The sequence below is a fragment of the Watersipora subatra genome, chromosome 1 (assembly GCF_963576615.1).
Source record: "Watersipora subatra chromosome 1, tzWatSuba1.1, whole genome shotgun sequence".
NCBI classification, from domain to species: domain Eukaryota; kingdom Metazoa; phylum Bryozoa; class Gymnolaemata; order Cheilostomatida; family Watersiporidae; genus Watersipora; species Watersipora subatra.
This window is the reverse complement of record NC_088708.1, coordinates 47,066,898-47,093,523: the sequence shown is the minus strand read 5'-3', so window position 1 is coordinate 47,093,523 and position 26,626 is coordinate 47,066,898. Positions and strand designations below refer to the sequence as shown.

General features: G+C 33.6%; 1 protein-coding gene across 1 annotated transcript; it reads left to right on the top strand.

Moving 5' to 3' along the window:
* The first annotated feature begins 431 nt into the window (after window positions 1-431).
* On the top strand, window positions 432-9,904 carry LOC137403969 (uncharacterized). Its single transcript, XM_068090116.1, has 8 exons — window positions 432-483; window positions 1,045-1,231; window positions 2,248-2,368; window positions 4,852-5,001; window positions 5,994-6,128; window positions 6,355-6,447; window positions 7,398-7,657; window positions 8,332-9,904. Exons 2-8 carry the CDS (start codon window positions 1,046-1,048, stop codon window positions 8,542-8,544), a joined length of 1,158 nt encoding a protein of 385 aa, XP_067946217.1. The 5' UTR covers window positions 432-483; window position 1,045; the 3' UTR covers window positions 8,545-9,904.
* The last annotated feature ends 16,722 nt before the right edge of the window (window positions 9,905-26,626 follow it).

The window sequence follows — 26,626 nt, the reverse complement described above, 5'->3', positions numbered from 1 at the left end:
TTCTTTATAACGAATACCAAAAAATTCTTTTGCTGCTTCTCACTTAGAAATTTCACAGTAACAGGATGCCGTTATTAGGAATCAGGATAAGCAATGAGAAGCTAAGGAATGGATATGCATAACAGACAAGGTTGGTCACACACTCTAGCTTGAAAACAAACTTTTCAGTAAGAAAATTTGTTTTTGTTGTTTATGTGAATCTTATCATTTGGTGGTGTCACTGTTAGATTTCCAGGAAAGTATCCAAAGCATATGTCAACATTGAAAGGATGTTTAGACAATGTCAGTCTACATTAAATCACTTTGTTTATTTAAATAAGTCATGTTGAAATCAGTATTTATTTCAAGATAAATTGTTTGCCCATTTAAATCAGTCTCCTCAGCAAATGATTTCATTATTAGGTCTGCAGACGCGCATAGCAAGAGCCCTAGTGAACAGCTGCTGATTGCTGAAGGAAGTCTGGTAAAGAACAACTGCTCAAGGTGACTATAACCTCTTTATAATTTGTTAGTTCTATAGAATAACAAACTCTGTATATGCATTGATCTTTATTTAGAAAACATTTGGAAAAGTTCTTGGAAGATTTAAAAAAATTATCTTATATCCACATTTATGTATAAAAAAAATTTGAAAAGTTATTGAAAGGTTTAAAAACATTATATTTTATCAACCTTTAATACTTTTTGTTTTAAAACTAAAATCAGTGCTTTTACAAATAGCTGAAAGTTTTGCTACAAATATTAAAAGTTTAAAGTTAGAAGTAGACCAAACATATTGCATCATGGCAGACATCAAAATAAAGCAAACTTCATTTAAGCGATTACACAAAAAAATCGAAATTTGAATCAGGTGTTTTGTGGATATCGCATATTTTAGATGTATCAGAGTTGTTCAAGACTACCAATTGACTCTGAACATGAAATATTAATGCGTAGAGTCAAGTGGCTAAAAATAACAAACAATTGCATGTTAGCTGTGCAAATTATTTTCCAAATAAAACATTGTTTAGTCAAGAGCTTATAGCATTTTTTATAATCAGATAGTATGATGGAGAAAGGTTACTCACCACAACGATACAAGCAGCTTGATCTCATGAATATACTGAGCGCTGCCATAGCAATCTTTGCTCTGATCACCTCAGCCTACTCTCAGATGAGTAATCAGTTGGTGCAGAAGGAAGTTGAGCATTTGAAGACACGTCTGGACCAGCTGGAGAGTCTTAGAAATCAGGTAATTTTCAACATTTTGTAACCCAGATAGTTATATATTACTTTATTAACAACAATTTCATTTAAAACAGAAATTTTTTCTAAACTATGCAATAAAAAAACAAAAAACAATAAAAGAGCAACAGTTATTAAATAAAATAAGTGGTTTGACATAAACTGTTTAAAAATATCTTTCTGTAAAAGATTATGTAAAAGATTATTAAAGGGGCTAGAAATATTTTTCAAACAATTGTTAGATGTTATATGCAATTAGTTCATATCACATAAAATAAAATGAGTTGAAAACCTCTATTTTTTATGTCAAAAATGAAGGTACAAACCATATTATAGATAAAAGTTTCTTTTGCCGTTTTAACAAGCATTAGGAGCGCATATATAGATGATTATGTAACACAGTCTGTGGTTTGTAGGTTTCTGACAAACACGGACAGTTAATTTTATTGTAATTGCATTAAACAGAATCTAAGGTAAACTAAAAAATCTTTCATTTAAAATGACAGATAAATACACGATAATAAGAATAAATACTTCTAAAAAGTATGTTATTATTAGGTTCTGTGCATGCTTCTAAGTAGCAAGCTATATCTAGCTTTACAATGACTTTTATTAGCAAAACAAATATTGATTTTTCTAGCAGCAGAAAAAGGACAACACAATTATCTAAAACTAATTTTAACAGATTTATGTTGAACTGTAACATCTTTTATAATAGAGTTAACATCTTTTATAATAGAGTTAACATACTTTATAATACAGTTAACACCTTTTATAATATAGTTAACATCCACGTCTAGAATCACTTTAAATGTATTTAAGTAATATTTTGGTTACAAATGAAGTTCATTTAAAAAAGTTTCTCTAAATGATGTTTTTATGCATATAAGTTAAATTTTGCAAGGTCATTTTCATTCAAGTTGCTGATAGTTAATTGCATGTTGAATAAATGGCCGTATTGTAAACATTTCAACAAATTATACTTATTCTGAGGTAAGAAATTCTCTTTAATTTCATCTCTAGGTAGCGACTGAATCTCCAGTTGATGATATATTTGATATAAAGAAGAGATCAGAGGATATGAAGAAGAGATCGGCGGAAGATGAAAATGGTGATGATGAGATTCTGAGTCAGCTATCTTTAGGTAAGATAATTAAATTTATTTCTGATTCTACAATCACTTGAATTGTATCAAATTTTTACTGCATAGTTTATACTTGCAAGCCTTTTTGGAGATCTTTGCAAGTTTTCAATTTGTCCAGGATCTCAGAACTGAAAGATGTTTTGAGACTCCAAATAAATCCTATAATTCCAGTCTAGGAACTCTCAATTTTATTATGTAAATACTACCAGAGTAGTTTTGTTTGCAGGTTTAATGTATTATGTTGAAACTGTCAGCGATTACAAAAGCAGAGCTATATTGGTGCTTCCCCATTAGTCAGTTTCTAATTACATTGTACATCATGGTGCTGACAGCGTGGTGTATATCACTCACTGGCAGCTTCTCATCAATTAATCGAACAGCAGCACCTCTACAAGCAACCATGTATAAGCATACAATGCTAAATATGGTGTGGTAGAGAGAACACCTTGTGATACTGAGTTTCAAAAGATGGCTGTCAGCGCCTGCAAAACTGTTCAAGAGTGCAAGGTGATAGTTTGGTGACCTGAATACTCTTTATAGGATCTACTTTAAATTTATGACACAGTTTCTGTGTCAAAGTGACAGGACACATGTTTATGTTTACGTTTATCAATAGGCAGCCATATCTTAGAATAGTAGCAAAATTAAACTCAGAAAATAAAAAAATTGTTTTACAGTATTTTGGATATACATATGTATTTTAAATTTAACATTCAATGAAATATTCAAAAGTGTACCAGTCAGTGTCAGGGTACCAGGGTGTCAGGGTGGCCTAGTGGTAGCGTCTTTGGCCTATTAACAGGTTCGAGCCCTGCTTAATGCCGATGTGACTAAAAGCTCTCAGCAAGCTTTCAACCGTAAATTGCTGGGTCTTTCGGATCTAGACCATAACTTGGAGGACCCGTGTACCACACTGACAATGTGAGGACATTAAAGATCCAACTCTGTCTTTCGCACATTGGGCAAGTGAAATGGCTACCTAGCTCTGTCAGGCTGTAATTTTGCAAAATGCATCCCTTCGGGTTAATCTGACAGTTCCAGAAGAAACCCTTGATTAGTATTAGGACCATCCAAGATAGCTTGTAAAAAACTAGTCCTGGTGGTGTGTTTCTCAGTATTTAACACTTCTCAGTGTGCCCATGTTCTAGTAGAGAAAAAAGTTTTCTCTGCTATATGACCACATGACAGAAGCATGTCATTACTACCTGTGGCCTGGTAACCGAGAGTGCCTAACTAGAACTCAATCGGATATAAGGCCTACCCTGCTGAGTTAACACTGCAGATAACATATATATGTATATATATACATGTGTATATATACATGTATATTTGTATTGTAACTTGTATATAATTTCGAATTAATACTACAAATTCTTGTGGCAACTACAAGTATATAGTAGCTATATACATATATATATTTATATATACTTGCAACTAGTTTATAGTGTATGATCTGTTTATATGTGTATGTATATACGTAAATGAAAAATGAAATATAAAATGCTAAACCCAAATGGCACTGGTGTGATCTCATGACCTCCAGGTCTAGAGGCAGCCAACTTAACCATTAAGCTACGCAGAACACAAAGGGTCCACTAGGCAAATTGTCATTACATTTGTGAAGATACTCACGTTTAAAAAGCCTCCTCGGGGTTAATAACTAGCAGTGTTGACAGGTACACGTAACGATTGTTAAGCTGGCCCAAAACGTGGTTACTGTTTTATTACAGATTTTAGTAAAAATCTAGCTTTCCCGGTAAGTCACTCAAATTCATTGGGTAATTATTCTATTACCGGTGCAACGCCGATCCGTTGGCTAATATATATATATATATACATATATATATACATATATATATACATATATATATACATATATATATACATATATATATACATATATATATACATATATATATATTAATATATATACATTAATATATATACATATTAATATATATATATATTAATATATATATATATATATTATAGGTAAAAGTCTATAATATATATATATAATATAGGTATATTATATATATATATATATATATATATATATATATATATATATATATATATATATATATATATATATATATATATATATATATATATATATATATATATATATATATGCTAAGTAACCTGCAGTGTTGCCTGTTTTTAGCTGCCAAGTTTTAAAACGATTCTACAAAGGTGCTCGTAGTCATCTTATTTTGATTTTATTAGCAGATTTCGCTCCTCAAGGTGTATTATAAACATCAAATAAAACTTCTTTTTAATGGTTGAAAAGTTTTCCTTAGGTTATTATAAATGTAGCACCCCAACTAAGCGTTTCATGAGTTCAGCTATTTCTAGTCATTCACTCTCTAACGAAACTTGAAATGTGTTATGTTGAAGTTTGTTTATATTTTCTTTCTCAGTATGATCCAAACACTTACTAAATATTTTTGTATACCTTATAGCTAGTTTATTATTAATAGAAAGACGACCTTATTTACGAGGACCACCAGGGAGGGATGGAAGAGATGGCAGAGATGGTAGAGATTGTGAGGCATCAGATCTAGTAAAATTGAGAACAAGAGTTAGAATGTTGGTGAACCAAACAAGTTCAGCAACTCCTGACAGACATGGTAACTTGTTTGACTGTTAGAAAGTTTTTATTATACCCAAAAAAATAATAACTTTAATTGAACAAGAATCACTATCAGGTAACTTGGTATTTAAAGAAGAGTATTTTTGATGTTGGTCTAAAAATATTGAGTTGATGTTGTTTGAATTGCTACTGCAGTACAAGTTTGAGTTTGAACTTTTATCAATTCATCAACTAACATTTGAGTTGAGTTGATGAGTTCATAAATGTTGCTGATAGTTTGAGTTGATTTTGCAATCAAATTCTCAACACATCATCAGCGTCTGTCAATGAACTACAGTATTCCATATCAATGATCCATCTTTGTGTCAGATTATCATTCAACAATCGATAGTTTGAACCAACAAATCAGATTTTTTTGAAGAAGTAGGCTACTACTTGATAATAGCTATATTGTGATAGCTTGTTTATGCTTGGTAGCTTCTATGTGAGAAAACTTTTTCTTTTTTTCATTCAAAATCCCTCACTCTTTGCTCAACTACGGAGCATGTGAACGACCTTCTTTTACTTCTCACCCATCCTAAAGGCGATGTGTGAATTAACTTACATGAAGATATTTCAAGTTATCTAATTACTATTTCATTTACTATTTAGTCAGTAAAAATACTCCTTGTATATGGTTTATAACGTGACCATGCAGACAAAGAGTATTTTATCTCACAGAGTTGAGTGTCTATCTTTACTATAATAAGAGCCGTGTCCGTTTGTCTGTGTCTGCCGTGTCCGTTTGTCTCTCCAAAAAATGGACACGGCTCTGTTCAAGAATCAAACTGCAATAGCCAGATTATGAGCAAAGAGCACTACCATTTGCACCATTCAACTGCCTGTGCACACCTTATAATAATTGTGCACATAATTATTACACCTGATGATCTCTCATGGCTCAGGGAACTGCCAGGGTACTAGTTTTAAATAACTTGGAGATGCTTGGTCAAACCATAACAAATAAGTACTTGCATTTTATGATTACAGATGAGCTCTTACAAGAGTTTAATGAGACCATCGCCCATGGACTGTTGAGTTTCCTGCAGAGCAATAACAGGAATTTGGAGGAGATTAAAGAAAGGCTTGAGAATAATGAAGAGAGTTCAGGGTCACTTCCAATTGGTTAGTTATCGCTCGCCTTGTGAAATCAGCATAGGGTTGCTATCTCCTAGCAGCAAATATAACCGTTAGTTAACCAAAATCAATACTTTGAGCATTTCCACAGTTATAGAATCTTTAATCAGCTTTGATAAAAGTGATATCTTGTTGTTAACCTCTGTTAAATAGTAATTAGAAACAGCAAGAGGTGTGCAGTTCTATGAAAACATCTCTATTCTTTGTGTTGCAGAAGAGCAAGCGTCATATTTGGCAACTGGAGGAAGCTCCTATATTAGATGGGGGAGGAAGACATGCAGTAACTCATCAGAGCTATTATACACGGGTTTGTATTCCTTATCTGGTCTATGATAACTTCTGTTTACTGAAAGTTGACCACTAACCATCTCCTTCATTTATTTACTCATCTATATACCCATATTCTTGTCAAGACTAGAGACTGGTCACAATTAGTCGCAAAAAAATTGGCTTGCCTTTTTTGACCAATCAATTCAATACGTTGAGATAAAATATAAATACTCATTCCTAAATTCATTGTTGCCAACCATTACACAACTGTAAAAACACTGCGTGCTCATTTCATGTGCTTCACTAGATAAATTTACTCATTATCACACGCCTCTAGCCATACTCGAATCATTAATTTTTTATGAGAAACACAAATTACTAAAGTTTAGTGCTATATTTTGTTTAGTACTGTACTAGTATTTAAATCAAACACAAGTTTTATATTGAAATCACATAACCTAGTTTGAGAGTATTTTTGGCATTTGATAAAACAAAACACTGTCAAAACTTATGCTTTAGCTGTGACTGTAAAACAGTTTTAAAAGCTGCTTGACTTGCTGCAAAACCAAGCAAATATACCTGTCATTGTTTTTAAGAGTTTAGTTTACGAAAGCAGGCAAATCCTTTACAAGTTGGTTGGTTTCTTCAACGTACTGTGGTAAGAGCGGGCTTCTATATGCTGCTTGGTTTGGCTTAAATTATCTCACATCAGATGATTAGGCTACCAAGTTATGGTAGACAGCTTTGGGTCTCCCCAAATGCAAATAAGCCTTAAGATAAAGTTAAAAATTGTCACGCGAGTTGCACCAGCATTCTTCCAGAATATGAATTTACAGATTTGTAAGAGTAGGTCAAAAGGGAGTAGCTAAAAGGTAAAAGGAAGCTAGTGTGACTGAACCTAATAAACCTTTAACTTAACAAGGTGAAGTATTTCCTGTATATTTAACTCAACAAGGCAAACGTTATAGTATCAACCTGTTTGTGCAGGTTTGGCAGGGGGTCAGTACTACTTACACACTGGAGGCTCATCTGTCTATGCATGCTTGCCATCGGAGCCAGAATTCAATTCCTATGTAGTCGGTGATCACGGCAATTATATTTATGGAGTTGAGTACCAGACAGAATCTGTAATATTTCCAAGACGGATGCATGACCAGAATGTACCCTGCGCTCGATGCTACCTTTCTACGAGGTCAACAAATATCATGATTCCTGCTAAACGAACTTGTCCACCATCTTGGCATAAGGTACAACTCCTTTTTAAGAAAAACGCGCTTTTGGCTAAAAAAAGGCAGAGATATCATGCTTAACATGACACAAGTTAAGCGTGCTTGTTCAAGCAAGCCTTAAAGCTCAACTAACAAATGAGTTTAATCATTTATCTGGTATCTTTTACTTTCTGTAGAATCGAATTGACTTGGCTTTTTACTATCACTGCAGACAAATTGACTCAATTCTCTATTTTCAATAAGCAAAATGGCTGAAGGTAAAATGTGTCAGTGTTGCCTTTAAAATTACTGTATTTATGATTATTACTGTTTTGACAAAAGTTGAATTTGAATTTAAAACACTGAAGCTGGGATAGCTCAATAATTGAAAATTGAGTTGTGGTGTTTCACGCTTAACTACCGAATTGAATTGATTCTTACATGGTCGATGATGTAAAAGACTTGGGAATTAAATTGCTACTTTCTTGATGAGAATTGCATTGAATAGAGTCTTTTTCAAAGCGTAAACATCTCTAGAAAAAGGTGCTGCCATCTTTGGCGATGATAGACCTTAAACTTGCAGGTAAATCTCTTATTCATGCTGCCTCACTAGTTATTAATGAACCTGTATTCAGTATTGGAGGTTGTTATATTGTATGGTATGAAGTGTTCACTTCCGCCAAACATTACCTTTTACTGGTATAAATTGACAGGAGTATGAAGGTTACCTGATGTCTGGGCATCCTTCCCATAAGGCAGTGCATAACTATATATGTGTGGACCAGGAACCAGAAGCTCTTGATGGGATGCATTCCAATCAAGATGGATCATTGCTATATTTTGTCCAATCGAGTTGCCCTTATCTTGGTCGATGCCCGCCCTACATCGAAGGAGCAGAGCTTACTTGTGTTGTCTGCTCAAAATAAACAGTTGCTTTTAAAGATCAATTTACACAGAATGTTAGTAGATTTTATCAATATGTATCGGTATTTTTCCAACATTCACGGCTGTTTTTGATGGATGAGGTGATCTGACCGCCAGGATGTTTTAAGATTACAATTGACAAAACTTGGTCGCGGTTCAAATGCTCAGATCACGCGAAAGTGTGATTATGACGTCTATAGTTGTAAAGAGACCAACAGAATAGAGACACACAACGCTGCCACTTGAACGCAATAGCGGATATCAACTATAGCAACAATCACAACTGGTGACGTCATTTTACACGAATTTTTCTTCTGAGTGTTTTAACTGCGATCAAGTTTTGTGGTTTTTCTTTCTGAAAAATCCTGGCAGGCAGATAATCTCAAACATAAAAAAAATCTTAAATGTTAGACAAATACTGATACTTTCTGATAAAAATCTACTTAAATTTTGTGTAAGTTTATTTTTACTCAATTGGGTCTATTTATATCCGTGTGACAAGCAGACTAGGTCTGTAATAGCACTCATTAGAATAGTAAACACTTTTCTTTGCACTTGTCTATGTCAGTCCAGCTTGATGTGCCGATAGACCATATTAAAACTTTAAAGGAATAATGACTTACACTTTATGCACATATATAACAAAAGGTCCAAACATAATAGAGCAATAAGCAGAGAAAGTCAGTTGTTTGATTTCTCATCACCTTTATAGTTATCACATTGCATAAAGTTTTAAAATTATCGTCAGCTGTAATAATTATAAAATATTATTATTACATCGTCAACAACACGCACAGTCTAAGATAAGTATCTCTGATGAACAGTTATTGTTTATTTTGTGATATTTTCTTTATAATAAACACAACCATAAAGATACTCTTTTTTTTAAAACAGTGTAAGTTGCTGGATTTTAATTCTACAGTGTTTCTCATTTTGCTTTAGTTATAATTCTATGATAGGAGACAATTTTTAGTCTCTGATAAACAATACTGACAAGTATTTGTGCTTCAACATCATGGAGAATGGTAGGCAACTTTTTAACAACTTGTTATAATATATACCCTTACCGATTCTTATATTTTATTACACTAAGTTTTTCAAATGCTACTAAAACAATTGAATGGATACTGGCAGTATTAGTAGCTGTCTACCTTTTGTTATATTTTATCACACCGAGTCTTTCCAATGCTCTGAAACAATAAATTGAATAGAACAGAGCAATGTTAGAGTTGTCTAACTTTTAGAGTGAATAGACCCTAAAAGGTAGACAACTCTTCCCACATTTCTACACAGGCAATAGATTTGAGGATGTGGAATGGTATTGAGTATAATGCCAAGCTATAAATGTTGTAGGTTAATAAATTGCTACTAATTGTTACTATCTGGTGATTTTATGCATTCATTTTATTATTTTATGCGTTAATGCAAAAAACAGGAAATGGCCTGAAATACAATCGTAACAGAGCCTACACGTAACATGACCAGGTGCCGACTTGAAAACTTCTGACGCGTAGACCACTCTTAATTACTAATTTCTATGATGATAAGAGGAGCTGAAGAATAAAAAAAACTCAATGAGTGAATAAATTTATGAATTTCAAATATCGGAATTAACAAAAGGCAAAGCAACAGCGCCTTGTTAAACACAAACTCATCGTCTAAATAAACTACTAAAGGAAATACATGTACATCACTAGCCTGTACTGCTCAGTCGATTCATGGCTGTTTTTACTTAACTACATTATCATTACTCATGGGAGGAGGCATTTTTAGTATTTGTAAACTTTATTCTCTACCAATCAAATTTTTAAAAAGATTTGCTTTTCATAATGTGCCATTAATAATATAATTTAAACAACAAAAAAAGAAATATGGAAACAAGTTTGACATTTGGGAAGGAATTTTCAGAATAAAGCTGATGTATTTTAGCTGTAAGTTTTATTACTACTGCATTTAACTTACATCAAAAACTTTATCTAGTTTCTGATCTGCAGTATTTTTAGCGATGTGTCGGAGGGCATGGAGCATATGCCAAAAAGTTTGGATGGGACTGGCCAAAAAATGTTGAAATGCATTGCATTTACGCAGACTAACTCACTCGCACAAATGCTCATGTGCCCTCGCACCCATGCGCACACACGCACACGCGCACACACGCACACGCGCACACACTCGCACACAATGAAACAATGGGATTTATTAGCATACTGTAGACAACGCTATTCTAAGTTTTTCGCATTCCAAAAAGCATACTGTTAGAAATATAACAGTGAATATTTTTAAGTCATTAAATTTAGAAAAGTTTAGTTAGCGCAAAGATATTTCAGCCAAACTGTGTACTATTAAAATGATATTACAAAAGTGTCGTTTGTATTATATCACTGATCAGAATTGGAATGATCTATTTTAAGGTTTGAACAAAGGCATTAACACAAGATGGCATTTTATAATGTCACTTGATGCATGTTTGCATCTCTTGTCTCCCATTTTTACTGTCACAGCTCACTCTTATAATTACATAATACTGCAGCTGTCCTTGTGGTGGCAGCTGTGTTCCCTGATCTTGTAGATGTTTACGCTGACTTCAGACTGTCAGCTTGTCAGTGGGACCAAAGAGACAATCAATAAAGAAAAAAATTTGTGCTCTCTCTTTTTAATAAAACTCTATTATTTTATAATTTTATTTTGTTTTATAAATTTATGTTTTGCTTATGGTAGCTTTTCTTGCTAGTTGCAAAGCTGTTGTTTTTAATACTTTTCAGAAGCTATTGTGTAATCAACTACTATTGATGCTAAAGCAAAGTTTTTGAAAGTGGTTGTGTTGAAACAACTTTTCGTGTTGATTTTAGTAAAGTTATTCTAGTAATCTATAGAAGGTTTTCAAATATCTGATACAACAAGAACATTGAGAGCTAGCAACGTTTAAGGGTATGTATACTGAATTGGATGAAAGTTTCAAGTATTTATTTATGTTAAAATACTACTTGGTAACTGGGGATGAACCATTTCAAAACCGCCTACCTGAAACAAAGACACAAAAAATTTAACAAGGGAAGCACTCACAAGGGTTAAATGTACTCTAAACTGAACTCTAGGCACTGCATATTGTTTAAATTAAACAATATATTGTTTAAATTAAACAATATATTGTTTAAATTAAACAATATATAAATAAAATATATTGTTTAAATTAAACAATATATTGTTTAAATCAAAAAATATATTGTTTAAATTAAACAATATATAAATAAAATATATTGTTTAAATTAAACAATATAAGTTTAATATTGATTGCACAATTTTAAATTTTTTGAATTCTATTGATCGTATTGATAAAAATACAATAATTATTGAAAATGAAATCAACTTCAAACTATTGTAGAATTAGCACTTTTGTTACCAACAGGATATTTATACCAATTGAGAATTTAAGAATTTCAAAAACTTTAAAAAGAGAAACAATCACAAGGATTGGATGTACATACTCTAACAATGTAGTGTAAGTTTAATATTGATTACATTATTGTAAATTTGTCATATTCTACAGATCATATTGATAAAAATATAATAAAGATTATTATTAAATTATTTAGATTAGAAGAAACCAAATCAATTTGAAGCAATTGTAGAAATAGGACTTTTGTTACCAACAAGATATTTATCTTAAATAAATAGTCTGAGATTATCAGAAGTCTCCTTAATACAATAGAAGCAAAACCAAATATCTGTTAAAATGTCTGATGCTTGTAATTTCTAATGAGAGGTAGCTCACTACAGTCATCTAGGCGAGCATATTTATAATCCTAAAAAAAACAGACCTGGATCAACTTTGCATTAGAGTTCTCAAGGGCTAAAAGTGTTCATTTTTATTACCTTTACTAGTATCCTGCCAGTCCCGTGCGCCATGAGAGGTTGTCAAGTGTAATAAGTAGCTGCACAATTATTCCAAAACGCAGGTGGTGGAGTCTTGGCCTAACAAGCTGAAAGTTGTGAGTGCGAACCCTGTTGAAAGTAATCTTTTTCCTAGCCTCTAAACCAGGCTTTAGACAGATGAATGAATGACCGCGCCTCTTACTATAGTAAAGGTTCCTTGTCTACAGACTTTACCAGTGAGAATTGTCTGCCCTTAGGCTAGTAATTTACTTCACTCCATCTAATGCTTTAGCAGCAATATTTTAGCAGTCAAGAGGCTCTGCGGTTATAATGATAAAGCACTACAGCACTTCGCTAAAACATGATAAGTATTTGATTGGTTATTTTAGTCATAAAATGGCCAATTAGACTCACTGTTTCATAAAAGAACGTATTTATATTATTTTTATTTATTTATTATGTTTAACTATTCGGTTTTACTTCTAATTTAGTTATTCTCATTTAATTTTGAGATTCATGTGTACCTGAACCTTTATCAAATTCACTATTAGAAAGGTTTTCCATTTTACAGAAGGCTGAATTACGACTTGTGTGTAATTTACAAACAATACCATTTTTTTTATTCCATATACATTTTTGTTTAGAACAGTGAATGTTTTCCCACTGCTAGATATTTTAACTTACTTTACTAAGATTGTTGGATTCCTTATACTGGATAGTTTAATTCCTTCATACATGTACATCCCTAAATTGTTTCAATTCTTAGGTACTAAATATCTACGGCATGATAATTCTATGTTGAATTTATTTAATGGTGCACTCAACAATTGTATTTCTACTTTAAAAAAGGTAAGATGTATGCATAAACTTATTAGTTTTAAGTCTAGTAATTATGTTTTACATTCATGACATCTTTTCTTTATTGACCATTTTCATATTTTGTGGCACTTTGTGTAAAACATTTTTTACGATAAAAATGATGGTGAGCTGTCCAATAAGAGTATACTTATCAGGTTTCTAGCAATAAAACAAAATTATATAACTAATTAGTGTTACTTAAATTCTATTTATGAATACAGTCAAAGTCTCGAAGTCTCATTCTATACAGTTACAAGTAATTGTTGCACCAATAGCTATATTATAAATTATATACTATATAAAATTGTATTATATGTTACTCAAGAAGTTTAGTTTTTTGTGGAGAAGTAGAGGGTCACGGTGAATCTTTTACATTACAAGTTCTGTACAGGCCATATCAAACATTGAGGCAGTTATTAGGATGGCGTGGTAAACCTTCCTTCGTTGCGCTTCAATACTAAAAACTGGTCTATGAAACTTACTGCTCGACCTTTGAACCTCATCACTAATGTTTTCCATAGGTTGTATCATTTTTATAAGTTTGTATATTCTAGAAGTAAAACTATAGCCAAGCGTATAACCTTTAACTTCATATATTCTCCAGACGGTACAATGGCACACTATTTGCAGATTTCTTTCTACTAATTGCCATGTTGGCAGTCTGTAATAACGCAGGTGTACTAAATTGCTGAAAACTTTGAACACAGACAATGGGCTTACATTGCGTTTGATTGGACATATGGATTGAGGTCATATTTGGCTGAGTATATAACTTACAAATTCTCATCACTCGTTCATTGAAACGCACATCTAGGAGGAGCAATGGCAAACCTTTTTGCTCTTTGCCATTTGCTCTTTGCTTGCTTTATTTTAGGTATTTGACTAGTCATTTATAATCTGGACCTTGCTGATGTTTTAGTGTCATAAATGTATGAACGCTACTTGTAATAGTAATGGTTTATTTCAGCAACATCCTGCCTGGACAACCCAAACTCAGTTGTTGGTACTGGGGGACCCTCCAGGCTCATCCTTTCAGGTACGGTTGAATACTTCTGGTATTGGCAATATATACGCTGATTCAAACAAAATATCGGTAAATCGCTCTTTAAAATCCAGCTAGCTGAAATAAAAGTTACTATGCGAAGTTTGTACTCAGTTTTAATTTCAAAGTTTGAGAATTGTAATAGCATAAAATGTAGCTTGATATTCACACACTTAATATACATGTAGATTAGCGATATAGCTTAAATGTTTTATTAAAATTGTTCATGCTTTAGAAATTTATATTTGAGTTGTGTTCTCCTGCGCTCAATACTAGTCTGAACAATAATCAATGTATCTATGGAACATTTATAATCAAAAATATCTTTAAAAAGAAACTATTATTTAAAGGTGTTAAAAAGTTATTACGATGTAAAGCTATTAGTACATATAAGATTATGCATCAATTAATAATAGTCATTACTATGGTAAGAGCCGCGTCTATCTGAAGCCATGCTTGGAAGTTGAAAAAAGAAAATGCATCATGCAGGATTTGAACCGCAACATTCAGTTTGGTATACCAACACTGTAAAAACTGTACCAATCAATACCAACCATGTTCATTAAATAATTGTATGCATAGTTATTACACTTGCAGATTTTGCAAGGCACACTAAGCTGCTAGGGTATGAGTAATTATGATAAAAAATGCTGTGAAAGAATTAGCAGATAAATTTGTTAACCTACAAAATCTTATCTAACAGGACTCGAATTCTGTATATATCTGGTTAAGCAAACACTGAAAAGCCTCCAACTTTGTCTAATATTCAACTGTTTTATATTTACTTTAGGTACGTTCTGGCTAGAAGGGCCAGAAAGTGGCATCCATGATGATTCTCCATCTGATGCCACTTGTCCAGGTAAACTCTGTACTAGGCACCTCTGTAAATTAAACATAAATACATGACTCAAAATTTTTGGCTGTTCAGATCATGAAGTTTAGAGTGGCAAAAAATAGTATGATTGTGTGAATGGTAAGTACATTTATGTGTAAGATAATACAATAAGCTTAAATACGCAAATGGTACTTAAACAGTGAATAGCCGCACAGATAACTATATAAGTCATTAGGGAGCAAGCAAAAAAATTTATCTTTTTTGCAAATATTTCTATTCTTGCTATCTAGCTAGGAAAATAACTTGCTGAGTGCTAAGTAAAGGAAAACTTCACGCACAGCTATAGCATACTTAAGGTAGTTTTTCTTTACAAATGTTTTAGTACAAAGCAAAACCATTTGACATAGCAACATAGCTTTGCCACATCTATTTTTATGAACTTGCATTCTCTTTGAATTTGTTTTGAGCAAAGGTCAACTTGGTACAAAAATCAATGGTTTTTGTGCTTCAACCAATAAGCAAGGTTCAATTATTGTAAGTTATATATAATATACTGTAAAACCTCGAATTGAACGTCATGGCGCTCTATTTTTTAACCCTTTTTAGTGGTAGTCAATTGAAGGTTGCGTTCAATTAGAGACTGGCGTTGTATTTTTCAAATGGCTTGTCAGAATTTTGGGCAAATAAATTTAGCCCTTTTACAGGCAAATTGAATGTTGCCTATATTCTGTCCTCTTTTTGTTAAATCTCTCGTGATGTTAAACCTCTTGTGATGTTAAACCTTTCGGATGCAATAAATCTGCTAACTTACCTCCAATTTTCAAAGATCTCTCTAAATAAAATATGCATTGGGAAGCCAAGAAATATCTCTACCAGTTGTTATCTATTGCTTGCAATTAACCTTCGATGATATTATAGCTTGTGTTGCAACTTGTTGAAGTTCTAAATGTTTTATTTCATTTTAAATTTGAAGGGATATTTTTATTTTATATTTATATTTAGCAATGTTGAATAAAAGCTCAGTGCACTCAGTGATATTTTTGCTTCAGTTTGCAGCCAAAACTAGCTTTTGATGTGCAATAGAAAAAGAGTTCTGAGCGTCAATCCATTATAAGCTGTGTTAAAATAACCACAAGGATGCTATCAAATAATATGCTATAAATCAGCAAATTTATAAGTTATATAATGATAATCTATCAAATGCTACAAGTATATTCATAAACTAGTAGCATAAATGAACCATACTTATATTACGTGTAAAAACAAAAATTAACATTTTTGAAAACAATTTGTACTGTTCACTTGGATAGCTATGTTCTAATTGTTGTTGCTGAAACTAGCTTCTTCTAGTTATCCAATACTTCCACAGTGTCCTCTGATCTCAACTATTTTTCTGCCCTGCTGAACTAGCCGATATTAGCATCCAAACAATTTTCTTGGCAGAGCAATACTTTTACGGGTTACATTTAGCACCAATTAAATGCGTAAAAGTTTTGCTAACGAAACGCAACCTTGACCCTAAAACTAGTCATTCATCTACCATCGTAAGTGTTAACCATTTTTATATACATGTACTCTGAAGCATTAAGATCTTGTTAAACAAAGAACTACTATTAGCCTAAGACAGTGATTAATTATTTCTTTGGTGTTACTTTCAAAGTTTTAACGGAAAAAAATGAAAAGCATTAAAATTGGACAAAAAGAGAATTAATTGTTATTGATGTAAACAATTCATTATTAATACGATTTTGAGGACACTTTTCTACTGATAAATTGATATTATGGGCTCCTAAAAATCAAATAATGCTAAAGTGGTGGTCAAATGGAGGTGGCGTTCAAATAGAGGTGGCATTCAAATAGAAGTTTCACGATATATATATATATATATATATATACATTGTATATATATAATATAAAATGATATTTTTATATTATATACATATATAATATATAAATTATAGGATATATATAATACATGTATATATGTTATATTCTATATTATTTATATTCATTTATATGATTTACAATTGTGTATATATGAAATATAATATATATTTACATGTACATATATGTATGAAGCACTGTATATATAAACTTTCACGCACTACTTTTGTTTATCTCAATGACAGCATCACTATGCCTCTCTAAGCTAAAGCCTTGTATTTCTAGCTGGATATTATGCAGCTAAGTGCCTCTGCCATGATGCAAGCATTTGTGATGGAACTCGGTTTTTTCCCGATAATATAAGGAAGTGCACAGCGTATAAAAGATGGGGCATTGGAGGAAAAGTAAAAGTGCGTACACCATACAATATTAAAAGCTTTTATTGTATGTCGAGCGTACAGTAAATGTTCTTATAACGGATACTTCCTTTGTACACAATGTAAAGGATTTATGTAAAGTTATTGCTTCATATTATGTAAAAGATTCCATATCACGTAAAGTGTCAAATCGGCACATGTTATCAAACTAGATTTGAATAACCAGAATCTCAGTTAGCCTTAAAATACCGCTTTCTTTCTTGTCGCCCTTGAGAAAAGAAATGAAGGACAGGTTATCTCTATTACATATACGAGCATCTTGTCAGTCTAGTTGGCTTTGAGAGATCATCAGGTGTGTCGTCAAAGCGCAGAGAATAACTATGCACACAATTATTCACACAATAAGTGGTTGCGCAACTATTTGTTAAGAAATATTTAAAAGCGACTCATCTGTACAGAAGCTAGTGTGTTGATATACTAAATTGAATATCATGAGTTGTAGTCTCGTCAAAACTTATCTCTTATCTTGCCTTGAACTCTGGCGATTGATAGGCGTACAGTCCGACAGGCATTGTTCTTATTAAGTCAAAGTCTTCAGACAAAATATTTTTTAAATATTTTCCTTCGCAGAATAGATCTTGCTGTCTAGAGAAAATTAATAAATCTGATGCGAATTGACATTGAAGGTTTGTGCATTCTCCTTAACTTATAAAATTACTGTAGTCAAGAAACATAAACAGAATGAAAGTGACAAAAAAGAGCCTAAACCAATAATTCTGTGATTAGTGTTTAATATTTAAATTAAAAGATGATATCTAGCTTTTTGTTTTTGAAGAGCGAAAGGAGTTTTACTATTTGGGAAAATTGTAAAACAGATGGACAATTTACATGTATTTTGCTGCTTGTAAAACATAAAATCTTTATAACGTAAATGTTCCTGGAACGGATTATTTACATTGTAGGAACGTCTACTGTAATTAATCAGTAATTTTTTCAGCTTGTATCCACAGTTCTAAACTGAAAAATATATCTGTCTCTTCGTGACATAAAGCAAAACTAGAATTACTTGGAAAGTTTTTAAATTTTTGAGATGAACAAAATTAACAATTTTCAACTGTTTATATCTGTTTGTAATATGAATGACTGAAAGTTGATTATGTTGAAAGTTTTTTGGCTGCATGTATAGTGCACCTTGAAACTGTTGTGGGATCTACATCAGTGTTACTTTAAAAAACTTATTAACCACTTTTTTGTCTGTAGTACATTTTGCACGTATTATGTTAAATCGGTTGTGGGCATTTTTTGAAAATATTATACTAAATATATGACGGTGTGAGTAATGCAAATAGCTATGTTATTGAGTTTGTAATATAATGTATGTCTCTAATTACAAAACATCGCATAATCTGTGTACTTTGAATAAAGATGTGTATAGCTCTATTCATTGATTGAACAAAGTCTAGAGTTGGTTTCAGCTCATTTATAATTTTTTAAATGATAATACTAACGATAATACTAACGAAAACAGTTACAGTGCAAATACATGTAGGAATGCATCTGATTTTAGGCAATGGTGCAGTGCAAGTTAACGACTGGTTATGATGTCAGAATTGCAACCAGTTTTAAGCCCTCAACAAGTGTTCTCAGGTGTCCCGAAGGGTCAGTATTTTAAATCTTTACATTGGTAAAAAACGATCTGATTATCTGCATGTCTTTAATTAAAAAGAGCTCCATCAAGTCAGAGAATTACCATTTTCCTCTGTCACTCTGTTTTCATTGTGCAGATAATGCAGATTTGGAGTTGTGAGCACATTGAGTTACCATGAGATAAGTGTTTCAGTAGACATTCGCGCGTTGTGGATTAACAGGATTAAATTCGAGGCCTTAGTGGCGCACTCCTGTCTCACTTAGCAGAACATGTTTGACATTAAATAGTTCATGTAACATTTTTGCATCAATGTAATCTCCAATGTGGTGTCCATCTTTCGCAAGCATAAATCACTCAATAAGAACTGCACCTGGCCCGTAGGTTTATGTCATATTGCGAGTGACGCAAACTGATAAATTTTTGTGTCATGAAAACATAGTGTATGTTTCCATGACGCAGTTAATCTACAAGTTTACTTCTTCTGCAAGTCATCTACATAGAAACAGATAGAAATCGCAAAAACTCATAAATCAAGCAAGTTTTGTTACTCACAAACTTTTATCGAACGTTTCATGCCTGCAAAAATAGAAATGGCACTTGCCAATGATGCATGAAAATAAAACAGCAAACAATCCCATTTTAAACATTTTCCACAATTCAGCCATTCCTATTTTGATATGAGCAGTTCTGACTGTGCATTATGTTCTTTTGCGTAGAAATCCTTATCTTTTTCATCAAATGGTAACTTCATGTGCACACAATTCCAAATCCATATAATCTGCACAATGAAGACATACTGATAATGATCATTTCTAAAAGCTTCAGAAAAGCATTTCAGGCACGACTCTCCAGCTAATATCTAAAGGCTCTCTTTAGCTTAGACTATTTTCAGGGATTAATTCTCGAGAAGGAATCACATCTTTGAGAATGTTTAAAGGTTCAATGACCTCAACTTTTTAAAGATTTTATCAAAAAGTATAAAAATATTATTATCGTTTGATGTTTTCTGTAATTTTAGGTAATCTGACTGCCAGAATAATTAAAAATTAAAATTTAAAAAACTCGTTTGCAGTTAAAACGCTCAGAACAAAAAATATACAGTTTCATCATCATTATCGGTTACTCACGTGTTTAAACAACATTTAGAGGAAAAAATGTGGCAAACTCTGGCCAATCTATCTTTAAATTGTTTGTAACATCTACAGAAATGTCCATAAGACTATGTTTAAAGTTTTATTCCAAGAAATCATGAGCAAATGCAAAATAAAATATATATCATTAGCGACATGTAACCTTGCAATTTAATTGCAGTAACGGAAATAACAACTAAAAGGACAAACAAGAAGTGTGACTATTGACACCATTTTAGAAGAAATCTATTTTTCTGAGCATTTAAGTGCAGTCAAATTTTGTTGAGCTTAATCTTGAAACATCCTGGCAGACAGATCACCTTAAACTTCAGAAAACATCAAACGATGAAAATCGTTTTATACTTTTTGATGAAATATTTTAAAAGTTGAAGTCATTGAACCTTCAAACATTCTAAAAAATGCAAGCAAAATACAGCAAGCGAAATATCAAATGATAGAAAACTATTTATACATTCTGATACATTATTTCAAACTTTGACGCAAGTGACCCTGTAAGCGGACATTATATTAACTAGTACACTGACAGTCCCTCATGCCATGAGAGATTATCAGGTGTAATAACTACGTGTACAATTAACTTTACATCTATAGTAGTACCCTGACAGTCTAGTATGAGAGATTATCTGGTGTAATAACTATGTGTACAATTAACATCGCATCCATAGTAGTACCCTGGCAGTCTGGTGCGCCATGAGAGATTATCAGGTGTAATAACTATGTGTACAATTAACATTACATTCATAGTAGTACCCTGGCAGTCTGGTGTGCCATGAGAGATTATCAGGTGTTATAACTATGTGTACAATTAACATTACACCCATAGTAGTACCCTGGTAGTCTGGTGTGCCATGAGAGATTATCAGGTGTAATAACTACGTGTATAATTAACATTACAACTATAGTAGTACCCTGGCAGTCTGGTGTGCCATGAGAGATTATCAGGTGTAATAACTATGTGTATAATTAACATTACATCCATAGTAGTACCCTGACAGTCTGGTGTGCCATGAGAGATTATCAGGTGTAATAACTATGTGTACAATTAACATAACATCCATAGTAGTACCCTGGCAGTCTGGTGTGCCATGAGAGAATATCATGTGTAATAACTATGTGTACAATTAACATTACATCCATAGTAGTACCCTGGCAGTCTGGTGTGCCATGAGAGATTATCAGGTGTAATAGCTATGTGTACAATTAACATTACATCCATAGTAGTACCCTAGCAGTCTGCTGTGCCATGAGAGATTATCAGGTGTAATAACTATGTGTACAATTAACATTACATCTATAGTAGTACCCTGACAGTCTGGTGTGCCATGAGAGATTATCAGGTGTAATAGCTACGTGTACAATTAACATTACATCCATAGTAGTACCCTGGTAGTCTGGTGTGCCATGAGAGATTATCAGGTGTAATAACTATGTGTACAATTAACATTACATCCATAGTAGTACCCTAGTAGTCAGGTGTGCCATGAGAGATTATCAGGTGTAATAACTATGTGTACAATTAACATTACATCTATAGTAGTACCCTGGTAGTCTAGTGTGCCATGAGAGATTATCAGGTGTAATAGCTATGTGTACAATTAACATTACATCCATAGTAGTACCCTAGTAGTCTGGTGTGCCATGAGAGATTATCAGGTGTAATAACTATGTGTACAATTAACATTACATCCATAGTAGTACCCTGGCAGTCTGGTGTGCCATGAGAGATTATCAGGTGTAATAACTATGTGTACAATTAACATTACATCCATAGTAGTACCCTGGCAGTCTGGTGTGCCATGAGAGATTATCAGGTGTAATACTATGTGTACAATTAACATTACATCCATAGTAGTACCCTGGCAGTCTGGTGTGCCATGAGAGATTATCATGTGTAATAACTATGTGTACAATTAACATTACATCCATAGTAGTACCCTGGCAGTCTGGTGTGCCATGAGAGATTATCAGGTGTAATAGCTATGTGTACAATTAACATTACATCCATAGTAGTACCCTAGCAGTCTGCTGTGCCATGAGAGATTATCAGGTGTAATAACTATGTGTACAATTAACATTACATCTATAGTAGTACCCTGACAGTCTGGTGTGCCATGAGAGATTATCAGGTGTAATAGCTATGTGTACAATTAACATTACATCCATAGTAGTACCCTGGTAGTCTGGTGTGCCATGAGAGATTATCAGGTGTAATAGCTATGTGTACAATTAACATTACATCCATAGTAGTACCCTAGTAGTCTGGTGTGCCATGAGAGATTATCAGGTGTAATAACTATGTGTACAATTAACATTACATCCATAGTAGTACCCTGGTAGTCTAGTGTGCCATGAGAGATTATCAGGTGTAATAGCTATGTGTACAATTAACATTACATCCATAGTAGTACCCTAGTAGTCTGGTGTGCCATGAGAGATTATCAGGTGTAATAACTATGTGTACAATTAACATTACATCCATAGTAGTACCCTGGCAGTCTGGTGTGCCATGAGAGATTATCAGGTGTAATAACTATGTGTACAATTAACATTACATCCATAGTAGTACCCTGGCAGTCTAGTGTGCCATGAGAGATTATCAGGTGTAATAACTATGTGTACAATTAACATTACATCCATAGTAGTACCCTGGTAGTCTAGTGTGCCATGAGAGATTATCAGGTGTAATAGCTATGTGTACAATTAACATTACATCCATAGTAGTACCCTGGCAGTCTGGTGTGCCGTGAGAGATTATCAGGTGTAATAGCTATGTGTACAATTAACATTACATCTATAGTAGTACCCTGGTAGTCTGGTGTGCCATGAGAGATTATCAGGTGTAATAACTATGTGTACAATTAACATTACAACCATAGTAGTACCCTGGCAGTCTGGTGTGCCATGAGAGATTATCAGGTGTAATAGCTATGTGTACAATTAACATTTCATCCATAGTAGTACCCTGGTAGTCTGGTGTGCCATGAGAGATTATCAGGTGTAATAACTATGTGTACAATTAACATTACATCCATAGTAGTACCCTGGCAGTCTGGTGTGCCATGAGAGATTATCAGGTGTAATAACTATGTGTACAATTAACATTACATCCATAGTAGTACCCTGGCAGTCTAGTGTGCCATGAGAGATTATCAGGTGTAATAACTATGTGTACAATTAACATTACATCCATAGTAGTACCCTGGTAGTCTAGTGTGCCATGAGAGATTATCAGGTGTAATAGCTATGTGTACAATTAACATTACATCCATAGTAGTACCCTGGTAGTCCGGTGTGCCATGAGAAATTATCATGTGTAATAACTATGTGTACAATTAACATTACATCTATAGTAGTACCCTGGTAGTCTGGTGTGCCATGAGAGATTATCAGGTGTAATAACTATGTGTACAATTAACATTACAACCATAGTAGTACCCTGGCAGTCTGGTGTGCCATGAGAGATTATCAGGTGTAATAGCTATGTGTACAATTAACATTTCATCCATAGTAGTACCCTGGTAGTCTGGTGTGCCATGAGAAATTATCATGTGTAATAACTATGTGTACAATTAACATTACATTTATAGTAGTACCCTGGCAGTCTGGTGTGCCATGAGAGATTATCAGGTGTAATAGCTATGTGTACAATTAACATTACATCCATAGTAGTACCCTAGTAGTCTGGTGTGCCATGAGAGATTATCAGGTGTAATAACTATGTGTACAATTAACATTACATTCATAGTAGTACCCTGGCAGTCTGGTGTGCCATGAGAGATTATCAGGTGTAATAACTATGTGTACAATTAACATTACATCCATAGTAGTACCCTGGCAGTCTGGTGTGCCATGAGAGATTATCAGGTGTAATAACTATGTGTACAATTAACATTACATCCATAGTAGTACCCTGGCAGTCTAGTGTGCCATGAGAGATTATCAGGTGTAATAACTATGTCTACAATTAACATTACATCCATAGTAGTACCCTGGCAGTCTGGTGTGCCATGAGAGATTATCAGGTGTAATAGCTATGTGTACAATTAACTTTACATCCATACTAGTACCCTGACAGTCTGGTGTGCCATGAGAGATTATCAGGTGTAATAACTATGTGTACAATTAACATTACATCTATAGTAGTACCCTAGCAGTCTGCTGTGCCATGAGAGATTATCAGGTGTAATAACTATGTGTATAATTAACATTACATCCATAGTAGTACCCTGGTAGTCTGGTGTGCCTTGAAAGATTATCAGGTGTAATAACTATGTGTATAATTAACATTACATCCATAGTAGTACCCTGGCAGTCTGGTGTGCCATGAGAGATTATCAGGTGTAATAACTACGTGTACAATTAACATTACATCCATAGTAGTACCCTGACAGTCTGGTGTGCCATGAGAGATTATCAGGTGTAATAGCTATGTGTACAATTAACATTACATCCATAGTAGTACTGTGGCTGTCTGGTGTGCCATGAGAGATTATCAGGTGTAATAACTACGTGTACAATTAACATTACATCTATAGTAGTACCCTGACAGTCTGGTGTGCCATGAGAGATCATCAGATGTAATAACTACGTGTACAATTAACATTACATCCATAGTAGGACCCTGGCAGTCTGGTGTGTCATGAGAGATTATCAGGTGTAATAACTATGTGTACAATTAACATTACATCTATAGTAGTACCCTGGCAGTCTGGTGTGCCATGAGAGATTATCAGGTGTAATAACTATGTGTACAATTAACATTACATCCATAGTAGTACCCTGACAGTCTGGTGTGCCATGAGAGATTATCAGGTGTAATAACTATGTGTACAATTAACATTACATCCATAGTAGTACCCTGGTAGTCTGGTGTGCCATGAGAGATTATCAGGTGTAATAACTATGTGTACAATTAACATTACATCCATAGTAGTACCCTGACAGTCTGGTGTGCCATGAGAGATCATCAGATGTAATAACTATGTGTACAATTAACATTACATCTACAGTAGTACCCTGGCAGTCTGGTGTGCCATGAGAGATTATCAGGTGTAATAACTATGTGTACAATTAACATTACATCTATAGTAGTACCCTGGCAGTCTGGTGTGCCATGAGAGATTATCAGGTGTAATAACTATATGTACAATTAACATTACATCTATAGTAGTACCCTGGAAGTCTGGTATGCCATGAGAGATTATCAGGTGTAATAACTATGTGTACAATTAACATTACATCTATAGTAGTACCCTGGCAGTCTGGTGTGCCATGAGAGATCATCAGGTGTAATAACTACGTGTACAATTAACATTACATCCATAGTAGTACCCTGGTAGTCTGGTGTGCCATGAGAGATCATCAGGTGTAATAACTATGTGTACAATTAACATTACAACTATAGTAGTACCCTGGCAGTCTGGTGTGCCGTGAAAGACCATCAAGTGTAATAACTATGTGTACAATTAACATTACATCTATAGTAGTACCCTGGTAGTCTGGTGTGCCATGAGAGATCATCAGGTGTAATAACTATGTGTACAATTAACATTACATCTATAGTAGTACCCTGGTAGTCTGGTGTGCCATGAGAGATTATCAGGTGTAATAACTACGTGTACAATTAACATTACAACTATAGTAGTACCCTGGCAGTCTGGTGTGCCGTGAAAGACCATCAAGTGTAATAACTATGTGTACAATTAACATTACATCCATAGTAGGACCCTGGTAGTCTGGTGTGCCATGAGAGATCATCAGGTGTAATAACTATGTGTACAATTAACATTACATCTATAGTAGTACCCTGGTAGTCTGGTGTGCCATGAGAGATTATCAGGTGTAATAACTACGTGTACAATTAACATTACATCCATAGTAGTACCCTGGTAGTCTGGTGTGCCATGAGAGATCATCAGGTGTAATAACTATGTGTACAATTAACATTACATCCATAGTAGGACCCTGGCAGTCTGGTGTGTCATGAGAGATTATCAGGTGTAATAACTATGTGTACAATTAACATTACATCTATAGTAGTACCCTGGCAGTCTGGTGTGCCATGGGACATTATCATGTGTAATAACTACATGTACAATTAACTTTATATCCATAGTAGTACCCTGACAGTTTAGTGTGCCATGAGAGATTATCAGGTGTAATAACTATGTGTACAATTAACTTTACATCCATAATAGTACCCTGGCAGTTTAGTGTGCCATGAGAAATTATCAGGTGTAATAATTATGTGTATAATTAACTTTACATCTATAGTATTACCCTAACAGTCTGGTGTGCCATGAAAGATCATCATGGATAATAACTATGTGCACAATTATTTAGGAATTTGGCCTGGTGGTCGCATGGTGCATATGCTAGTGTGCTTGATTGGAAATCTGGAAACCCCGGTTCAATTC

Excerpts from the sequence above, each read along its gene's own strand:
- LOC137403969 (XM_068090116.1), top strand. The coding sequence starts at position 1,046 with ATGATGGAGAAAGGTTACTCACCACAACGATACAAGCAGCTTGATCTC. Across the intron at positions 5,002-5,993 it reads AGCAACTCCTGACAGACATG|ATGAGCTCTTACAAGAGTTT; the intron begins GTAACTTGTTTG and ends TTATGATTACAG. Across the intron at positions 6,129-6,354 it reads TTCAGGGTCACTTCCAATTG|AAGAGCAAGCGTCATATTTG; the intron begins GTTAGTTATCGC and ends TTTGTGTTGCAG.